Here is a 10995-nt window from a genome sequence, read left to right as displayed (position 1 = left end):
TTCCATCAAATATCGATTATGTGATGCGCAGATCGTGGCTGGATGTTCACAGGTCTGAGAAAGATAAGCTGAGGCGAACTAGTTATGGATCAAATGGATGCCCGAACGCATCCATCTGCTCCCTGAATCATACTTGAAAGTATCACCGTTAGCACCAACGGTGACCACAGAAATGAGTAAAGGCCGCACATTCATACTTCGATACTATCGTGAGGGAAAAGAAAGTTCGCTGTCGAGCATCTAAAAAGCGATGAAAGAGTGCTAGAACTAGCCGTTCAACTTACGGAAATGGCGCAGCTAAAAAAGGACAAGCATTAGGCAATTCAGCTGATTATGTAAAAGGAATAGCATCAGGCAGCTCAGCTGAAAACTTTTTCAGGTTTGATTTTTTCAGATAAGACATCGAAAATAGCAATGCCCGATTGGAAAACTTTCACAAATTGCCACAACTAAAACGGTACTAGGTCTCAAAAAATCACGACAACCGATTGGCAAGGGTTTTGGCTAGTTAATTAAAGCTAATCCACAAAAATATATCAGTTCACGATGTGATTCAGACCGACAGGGCATTTGCAATATCTACATAATTAAACTGAAACATGTCATGAGAGACGCACGGAAAGGAAAATCCTATTAATCTCCTTGACAGTTTACATTATTAGAGAACTGAAAATGATTGCAGGAAAAACTAATCTTGGCTCCCACTATAGCTGCGTTTGTCATGATGCTGCCAACCATACCCATCCCGGCCTGCATCAGGTGGTCGCCCTCCAAACTTACCCCTTTTAAGATGTGGAGGAGGCAAGGGCAATGGTGGGGGCGGCGGCAATGGTGCTAACACTCCCTTACCCTCCTGGTAATCGGCACCTCCAACGCTACCAGCACTGCCACCTGACTCAGTTCCTTTACCAGCTGTAAAAGCTCCCATAACACGACCACTGTCCCCTTGAAAATATGGCACCCTTGCCCCAGAAAAATCTGAGCTTTGATCGTGCATGTAGCTGCCTTGTGCTCCCGGAATCCCTGGCAGACCTTCGTAGGATGTACTCTGGCCTGAAGCAACACCCATGTTCCACGGCCGTGAATAATTACTCTCGTGAAAATTATACATCCCTTGTGACTGGACAGAAGGGAATCCCAGCAAAGACCCTTGTTGCTCAGGAACTCCCTCAGCTGATGGCAGGTCTGTCCTTGATGCGTCATAGTAAAATGACTGACTACCATCTGCAGACACGGGCATTGGAGGAGGATATGCATACGAGGGTGGGAAAGCAGGTGGAAATGGACCCTGCGGAGGTAGGTAATCTTGGACGGATGAAGATTCTTGTTGTTGCTCAGGAAATGGTTCAGAATCCTTCCGAGGTGGTCCCATTGGCAGGTCAAAATTGTTTTGTTGCTGCTGAAAGCGATTAAATGGCAGTGGTGGAGGCAACCGATCAAAATTGTGCTGTGCACTGTCGACCTGCTGATCTGGGGCTCGGCCATATAATGGTGGCTTCAGCTGTGGAGGTTGCTTCACTGCTGGTGGAGGTGGCAACTGTTCCTTTGGCTGACTCCTACGTGCTTTATCATCACGCTCAGAAGAAAGTATACCTGCATTGTGGCTTGTTGGAGCAATAGGCCTCGACTGTGCACGAGATGCAGAAGGTTCTGGCAGGAGGGGGGGCTTAGGGTGAACATCAGATGAGGCAGAAGACGGTCGAGAAGTGGCCATAAAACCATCATTTTCATTGGCAGGTTCTTCTCTATCAGGATTGAGCTGAAGCAGGTCTGCATGGGTTTCATTGATATGTGCTTCAAAAAGGGACCTCTTCAGAAAGGATTTAAGACAATGTGGTGCTGCACAGATGAATATACCCTCCAGCAACTTAATGGTCTGGATCTTCTGGATTCGCTCATCACAACTGCCAACATTATCAAAAGAACATAGCTATATTCAGTCACAAAAGCTTCAAACTTAAAGATACCTTTGGCCTTCACATATGAACCACCCCAAAGGCCCAAAGGCAGCATCAACGCACACCATAATGTTACCCCATTGGACAACAGAAAAATATCGTTTCAAATGTACTGAACCAATCGATGATTGCACTATTCGTGGCTATGTGCAGTTTGTTACTTCAATAAATAGCAAATGACAGCATATCACAAATACTGCAGCTTGCATTACATATGTGCTGGAAATCTTCTGCCTGCCAACAAATCAAATGAGCTTCCTGACATTCTAGAAAACTTAGGTGTTATGATTGATACCTTAACCTTGTCTGGAAGTTAAGGTTCTGTATTAAAATTCAGAGGGGAATATCTTGCAGATATTTTTTGAAAGCTTTTGCAGAAAAAGAATAATACTCACCAAGGCCAGATTGTATATCTCATAAAAACGCCTCCCCTGAGAAGAAACATAGGCATGTCTCTACAATTCACCAGGACACATGATATCAATCAAGTTTCCTATTGAATTACATATATGGTCATCAAGACAGCACTTCCCATGTAAGTTTCAACAACGTGTATGGCACAATAAGGCCTGGCAGCATTTAAGAGATACATAGTTTCCATTCTGGCAACTTCATTCTATGAAAGGATCCCTCCACAGAGTTCAAGATTCAATACCTTGCTTCGTCATGTATATTCTCAAATACTGGGAGGTGTGTGCTCCCATGTAGGCATGAGCAATTCATGGGCATCAGAAAACATAGAAACTGTTACAAGTGCCAGTAGCCATTGTGCATTAGATCCCACAGAGAAAGGTCCACAAACTTCATAATGCAAACTTCCAGGTCATTTTTGTCCAGAAAATAGGTTACAAAATTGGGCTAGTCTAATTTGTCCAATTTCTTTTTGTTTCTCTGCACATAGGTGTGCACTGCGTGTATGTGTGCACGTGTGCATGCCTACATACATATATACATACATACATAAATAAATAAATAAAAAGAGGTGAAATCCTCCAGCGATCCTGCCTTCCATCCAATCATGTCCACCTAATCAATGCATCAGACGTGTTGTGTTGCGAGAGGCCAGAGGATTTTTCCGTCTAAACCAGGACAGAGAAATCTAAGGAGTGAGGATTATATATATGATAGTCACAAGAAATGCACTTTTTCTAAAAGCCTGTTCAAAAAATAGATCAGCTGTATAAAACTGCAAAAAGACCAGGCAACAACAAAAACTAAAAAAAAAAAAACACAATTTTTGGCACTTTTGTCATTTTTTTGCATTTTCTATTACCAAACTTCTATTTTTGCATTCTACTTTCAGGACAATTTAATTTTTTTTAAACCTTGCCAAGATTTTCTCGCAAAAATCAATTTTACCGTATTATATCCGAAAAAACCTCATTGTTCAAAACCCACATACAATATTTGTGATTATATATATATATATATATATATATATATATATATATATATATATATATATATATATATATATATATATATATATACCTTCCTCCAATTGTGCCCTATGCAACCTCCTTGGGTTTCCTTAACTTCCCAAAGATATACTCCGAATTTCCTGCAGCCAAGATGGCCAACACTGATAAACTTTTCTGCAGTTCTTTGCAATCAAACTGAATGTTGTAACCTGTCATCGCTCAATATTCACATGAGTTTGGTTACCCAGGTCAACCATCTTTGGATTTCTTTACCTGCCCCAAGATGTACACCCAATTCCCTCCAGCCCAGACAGCCAACTCCATGGACCTCAACTTTTTACCAATTCAACTTGTAACTGCTTTTATTAATATCAATTTGGCTATCCACACTAGAGCCCCTCCAGGCCCTTCATTATGTTCACCAAAGAAGCATTATATTTTCCTAGCCACCAGCTTTCTTCAATAAATAGAAGCAGCCCCTTTCACTTAAATCTTCAAACACGAAAAACTTGCCTCCAATCAACAGCACCCATTATAGAAGGCCCCCATTCTTTGTTGTCTATCCAAAGGAAATATTCCAGCTGCTGAATCACTAGTTCCCTTTTGTTTTTCCACCTGATCTTATTCCTGGATATGATATATCACCACGTACAGCAGAACCCAACAGCCAGAAAATACCTCAAATGGCAGTTCACAGAAAGTGCACCAATAGTGACCAGCTAACCACTTGCCTATATCAAATGTTTGTGGCAGTGGTAAGGTAAATACTAAGGAATTTATAACATCAGTTCAACTTGAGTGGACAGAATGCAGGAGCCAAAGCAGACAATCCGTGTGGTCTAGCTGGTAGCAGAAAAAGATGAAAAAAAAAATTCAAGCGACCAAAGTATGTTCAGTAAAAAAAGTTTGAGAATCATTGAAAAGAAAGAACAGAAGAATACAGCTTTGAAAGATTGTCAAATTATCCTGCCAGATTAGTTAGTAATTGTTAAACTAGTACCCTCACAGGCACCAGAGTAAAAAGAAAGAACTCAATGCATCTATCCATGAATACTTTCTTAAATAAACCAAAAGAACATCTTCAACAAGGATACACACTGCTCAAAGGGGGTTTGGTGTAGTGCCTGGGGTTTCAGCTACAGGGACAGCATTTGTGAATTCAAAACCAATAACAACTAATTCCTGCCTAAGCCAAAGCATGCATACGCCTTTGCAGGCACAGGTATTAGACTTTGGATATTATGCCTCCAGGCAATGTTGTAAAAAGCGTATCGTAAGCTGTATCGTATTTTAAAAAAAAAATAAAAAAAAAATCAGAAAAAATTGAAAAGTTCATAAAAAAATCACTAAAAATCAAGAATAATATGTTCATCATCATCAAATATTCATAAACATAGAAAATGATGAAAAGGAGGTCATATATCAAAATGCATCTCATTCTTGTTCCTCATCTTGTTCGGCGAGTCGTGTTCCTCATCCTGTTCGGCGAAGCTCCCGCAAATCTCTGGCCTCCCTCCATCGGTAAGTCTCTCTCTCTCTCTCTCTCTCTCTCTCTCTCTCTCTCTCTCTCTCTCTCTCTCTCTCTCTCTCTCTGGTGTGGTCGGAAGAAACCCTCGTTCAACCTTTGCTTTCCCTCCCACAAGCCTTCGATCGGGCGGAGGGGTTCCTAGTTTTCTTTTCAATCACTCTATCCCTCCCTGGTCGGTTGGAAAACAGGGTGTCGAACCCCTCTAGCTGCCAAGCAAGCCCACTTTCCTTGCCCAAAATGAAGGTTCTGAGGCGTATTAATCACTTTCAATATTAAATATGAAAAACCGCCCGTATCGTACGATACAGGGCATATCGCACCGTATTGTACGATACGGGCCCTGTATCGCACAATACGTGCAATACAAGGACGATACACCCCCCATTTACGATACGGGGGGTGTATCGTAGCGTAAAACCTAAACGGTACGATACATATTGTACGATATGCCCCGTATCGTACGATACGTACAACACTGCCTCTAGACATGCAACTAAGTCTCCTTGCTGCTAATAGAGATTGAAAACATTTATAAGATGAGAACTCCAAATCCTTTTCACATGTTAACCTGCAGACAAGGATGCTCCTAATACAAATAAAACTGAAACCTTCTAAGACTTTCCAACAAAGACCCGGGATATGGATATTCCTAATACAGTTCAAAGAGCAACTTTTTGAGACTATCCAACAATGACAGCAACAAGTACACTTTGCCAGAACAAACCTTAAGAAACCAAAAGTCACACAATATGATTATAAAATAAAGGTTATCCACAATAAACATAAGGAATTGAGTAAACTTCTATCCAAATGAAGTAGGACTGCTACACTAACCAAAAAGTGAACCTGGTCCTTACAAGCCAGGCTCATTTTGGGCCAAACTGCTCATTAAGACAAGCTTAGTCCAGCTCACTCAGGCTTGGTTAAAAAGGTATACTTTTCAGTTCTTAATATTGTCCGTGACAGAATTTGGAAAGTCAACCATCCTCTGAAAATCAGATGTTTCAAAACCTGCTGCATTTTATATGTAGACCATATGTATAATGACCTCTAGGATTTAAGCGAACCAATAAGCCATTGTCTTGGAAACCTTTCAAAACTCAACAGCAGCTTGCGGCTTGTTGATAAAGCTCACGTTTATGCACTTGAACAAGACCAGAAGCAGGAAAGCATAAAGAAGCCTATAACAGTAGTATAGCAGAAATAAGGTTATACTTTAAACATGCAAATGTTTGTTTTAAGTGCATGCATTCGCTTGCACAAACATGTTCTCAAATACTTGAACGGAAGATCAACCTCAAAACTTCACCAGGGATGAAAACCAAAGTAAAATTTGCAAAATATAATAGCCACCAAGAGTTTGCATACCTCATAAAGCTTAAAGGCGCCAGTCAGAAGAGTAAAACTACAGAGAATTAATCAATCTAGAACTTTCCGGAAAAGTAGAGAAAAGAGTCTTACAGATAGCAGCTGGAATCACTCCTCGCACAAACCAAGCAGAAAGCATGCTCGCAAGGGCTCTGTAAGGACACAAGATCAACATGAACAAACACAGCTTCAGCAGATCGCTTAGTCAACAAGCAAAAATATAACTTGTAGAAGTCAAGTAGACACTCTTATCATTTGAAACTCTTGTATTACAATTCTTGGGCAATGTTTGAGAACAAGAACTTCCACAGGCATGACAATCAATTAGACATAACTACCTTTTAGCAATTAGAGCCTACATGATATGTGTTACATGAAAGAATCAATTAACCACAATGGACTTCAACGAAAAGAGCACACAAGGAATAAATAGCAACAGGTAAGAATAAGATAGCGTAACTAGAAGAACTGTATGAACCTCTCTCCAATAGCATCAATTGCATGAAAACATGGATTATGAAATTGACAGGTATAGCAGTTTGTAATGTCAATTCACACGCATGTGGATGCATATTCATATCTCTCCTACAAGGAGATGACTTTAAAGCAAAAATAAAAAATGATATGCAGCTAATATACCTTCAGAAATGCAAAACAATAACACCTTTTGTGCAGAAAAGAACGAACTGATTTGATCAGATGATTTTAAATAAAAATGAAAAAGACATGCAGTTCTCGGTGTTCTCACTGCTTAGACACGCTCAATAGCAGATGCAAAAGAATTAGCTGTTGTGTTGTCTGAACTTTGTTCTACATTCTCTACTTTTTTGTATTAACTTTCCTATTTCAACAATTCCAAGTTGGATTCTTTCTTTACTAATGTAAAACATGGCAGTCCAAACAAGATTTCTCCATTAAATAGGACAATATCGGTACTTCCTGAAAGCATGATTGTTTTCTAGGAAAAAAGTATGCATGGAGATGGAACCATGTGTTGAAACATGAAGTTGTTTTTCTCCAAAAGTCAGGATCAAGTCCAAGAATAATTGCTTCATGTTTTCCAATTCTTCCCTTAGCATTCCACTGTTCTACTTATGGGAAGAAAGGAAGGATGTAACTTAGCAACAGCCCACTCGATGTGGTGGTAGTCAACCTTTGGGCCAGATTACCCCAAAAAAAAATGTCATGCCAGCCAGTAACCACCTCAAGAATGCGAATTACCTTGCTTTTTTGAGGATAATCACTGGTGGAGGGAATGCATCAGGCAAATGTTTGAGCATCAAGCACTGACATTGAAGAAATTCCTATTTTATGCCATGGATTTTGTTATACTCATTGAGTTCACACAGCAGATCATTCATTATTCTTCATCATACAAAACAGAAATGCAAATATTTATGCTTCATAAAGATGGTAACTGAAAAAACTTAATGAATTGAAAGATAAAGCTGGAAGCACTTTTGCATATGAACTCCATTACTAATATTTTGGTATTTGCACATCATTTCCTTGGCATAAGGTTAGAGGATAAATGTCAAATAAGCCAACAGATACAGATTATGGACATTGCTTATTTAGTTTTTTTCCAATCTCACAGAGACTTCATATACTACACTACGAATAAAAGGTTGCCAAAGGAGAACAATAGCTTGATACAACACCAATAACAATTCAAGCTGCCCAGATGTAGACTAGGCTAAATACTTGGCACAAGAAGATTTGTGTCAGGCCATTGTAATTACCTAGAAGAAATTTAACTACTGTAGAGATAGGAAAAATTAAAAAAAAATATTGTAACATATTACAGGTGCCTACATATGTCAAAATTAGTAAAAATTCAAAACTAAAAGACAAACTAGTGAAAAAATGGTTCAAGTAAATCCTGAGCATATCACGAACAATTAGCCTCATTGCCTAGTCATAAGCATTAAACCTCTTTCCAGATCTTGTAAGCGGCAGTAAACTAGGTGGTCTTGGAACTAATTGCAAAGTTGGCAATTGTAAAAGGAAGTGGTGTTAAAGGCAGCTATTGTAGTAAGGGATTGATTTTGACGGTGAAGATGGGGCTACCTTCATTTTCAAAGCCTGGGAAAACTTGAGGCAGAAATCTAGCATGTCTAATTCTTTGCTCTTGTTCTTCCAACCTTTTTGAAGAATACTAGCTACTACATTGTCTGGGGCTTACTTATGTTACATAGTTTCATGAGGTAGTGGAAATCAGATAGGACACATTTACATGAACCAACAAAAACATGAATCTCACTGGACATCTGTCCAAAGTCGCAACATAGTATTTCCATGTAATATCACCATGAAGTACATGTATTCCATTATGGATAAATCTAAATTTGACTAAAAAGGAAAAATAGTTATCAAATCAACCGGTTGGGACCACCAGCTCCTCCAAAACACTGACATGCGCTTGATTCTACAAGATACGTGACATTTTAGTTTAAGCAACCTAACCCAAGCGCTACTTCGAAGTTGTGCTTCTGTCCCACCGCCCTACCGAGAAAATTAACAGGAAGAACAAATAAAAGCAATGAACCAAGTCCCTCGTTGCGAAACCCCGTTCGCCAGAACAAGTTACTCGCGCCCACAGATCGGTGCGTAACATCAAGATAAATTCCTCTGTTCCAACACCAGCACTCCATCAACCAAAAACTTTCCTAGAAGACGGCAATAATAAGTTACGAATCTCCAACTAAACCGGTGAGGAAAACAAGACACGATAAACATAAAACCCAAAATTAAGTCCTGTATTTCAAGGGAATGAAAAGACTTCTATGCCAAAAGAGGGTGAAGAACCCAAACAAATAGCAAAAGGAGGAAATGGACTGAGAACCAAACAAAAAAAAATGTAAAACTACAAAGGAGACAAATAATGAGACAAAAGAGAGAGACAATAGGACTCCATAAAGAGGGCTTTAAGATTGGAACCAGGCGGCCGTAAATGGCGATCGGGAAATCGCAGCGAACGCAGAAATGGACGCGCTCTCCTAGTTGGCGCCTGGATCTCCTGCCGACGGTCTTCACTTGGGCAGAAGTGGATGGGTTGCCGAGGCTCTTGGCAACCGGGAGATCGGCGAGCACCAGGTGATCTGGGCAGGCCACAGTCACGCCGCTCTCCGGAGGCGGTGGAAGCGACTTCCCTGTTGATCCACTCCCCCCGCCTTCAGAAGGGGCCGGACCACCGGGCGGCCCTTTGCTCAGCCGAATTTGAAGCATCGCCGTCGCAGCTGCTACTTAGGAGGGAAAAGCGAAAAGCGACCAGCCTCCTGCAACGCTTAACAATAACCGGCAGTGCGCGCAAATTCCCCACTCCCGACCTTTAAACAGATCGGGGATTACTGAGGACCCGCACCCCGACCGCCTGTATATCGGTTTTGGCGACAGGTTCACTCTGAATCCAGGTGGTCCGCTTTGCTTCTTCTGTTGGAACGTTTAAAGGGAAACAAATAGTTTGAGATTTAATTAATAAAACAATAATGATAACAAAATTAAGAAGGCTGCGTTTGGCTGATATCCTAAAAACAAAAAACTTTTAAACCAGGTTTTGAAGCGATAAGGTTTTTTATCCGATCTTTGAGACCTACTTTGAATATTTGGGTGACAAGATAAAAGTGACTCTTTATACGAATAATCTAGAGGACAAGGGTATGCTTATTTATTTATATTATTTTCCTTTTTTTTGGTACGTACGCCACCCTCACATATATTTACTTTTATGTAAAAATATGTATATACTTATGTGTGAGACAACTAATATGCATGAAATTTACAAATAAATATGAGATAATATTGATGAAATAACAAAAGATTTATGAGATAATAGACGGATAAATGTATGAGATACTGTCAAACATAAATATGAAATAATATTTATGAAATAACAAAAATTTTATGAGATAATAAGATAACGAATGAATGCATGAGATAAGACTAAACATAAGTATGAAATAATATTTATGAGATAATAAGATAACGCTATAAGCAAAACAAAAAAAATAACAACATTTTTTTAATGCTTAAAGAGATATATATTAGTTATGCACATACGAACTCATAAATTTTATCTTGTATTTGCAGTTTTTGTTTTTATCTTTATAAAAAGTTTTTTTTTTGTATTAATCATGAGTTAAAATGACGCACAAAAGTGACGTATATAACCAGCTTTAGCTCTTCACAAGTCCTAACACCAGCTACAGTGTAGCCGTTGAGGCCATTGTACCCTTTTTTTTGAAGGGGTTTCTTGTCAACCCAATTTTCAACCGTCCTGAAACACATCGGCCACCATAATGACGTTTAAGGGTGTCAACACCCTATAATTTGGAACAGCCCGCGTTGGGCAAAGGCGGATAAGTATCATATTAAAAGTAATGGTCTGCCTATCAATCTTATTTGGGCCGAGTAAACATAGGTTCCCCTAAAAGTTCCGAGCGGTAGAGTTTGAGATCGAGGGTACAGAATTCGAGACCTGGGTTTAAATATTGTGACACGGCTTTGGACTCGGACTCCTAGTTTGAAATTTGGTCCTGGATATTTCGAGGCCTCCATGGTGACGCTTAGGAGCATGCTTCTCTTTTGCCTTCCTGCTGCGCATATGGATTCTTGGTCTCAGACGCTCGCGTGAAGACAACGTGACCAAAGCAGAGATAAAACAAGGTCTTTTACCAGAAGCCGTCGGGTGCGGTCAAAGGATTTTCATGACGTCCACAAG

General features: G+C 39.8%; 1 protein-coding gene across 1 annotated transcript; it reads right to left on the bottom strand.

Moving 5' to 3' along the window:
• Positions 1-488: 488 nt before the first annotated feature.
• Positions 489-9685, bottom strand: LOC116247685 (E3 ubiquitin-protein ligase HAKAI homolog). Its single transcript, XM_031619937.2, has 3 exons — positions 9216-9685; positions 6369-6427; positions 489-1904 (listed from the first exon to the last, which is right to left on the bottom strand). The coding sequence occupies exons 1-3, from the start codon at positions 9501-9503 to the stop codon at positions 689-691; spliced, it is 1563 nt and encodes a 520-aa protein (XP_031475797.1). The 5' UTR covers positions 9504-9685; the 3' UTR covers positions 489-688.
• Positions 9686-10995: the final 1310 nt, after the last annotated feature.

The sequence above is a fragment of the Nymphaea colorata genome, chromosome 2 (assembly GCF_008831285.2).
Source record: "Nymphaea colorata isolate Beijing-Zhang1983 chromosome 2, ASM883128v2, whole genome shotgun sequence".
Classification (NCBI taxonomy): Eukaryota; Viridiplantae; Streptophyta; class Magnoliopsida; order Nymphaeales; family Nymphaeaceae; genus Nymphaea; species Nymphaea colorata.
This window is presented reverse-complemented; position numbering and strand designations above follow the sequence as displayed.

Bases quoted from the DNA above. Each gene is read 5' to 3' on its own strand.
- LOC116247685 (XM_031619937.2), bottom strand. From the start codon at position 9,503: ATGCTTCAAATTCGGCTGAGCAAAGGGCCGCCCGGTGGTCCGGCCCCT. The intron at 6,428-9,215 runs GTTCCAATCTTA...GTGTCCTTACAG, and splicing joins TCGCCATTTACGGCCGCCTG to AGCCCTTGCGAGCATGCTTT. The intron at 1,905-6,368 runs GTAAGACTCTTT...TAATGTTGGCAG, and splicing joins AGTGATTCCAGCTGCTATCT to TTGTGATGAGCGAATCCAGA.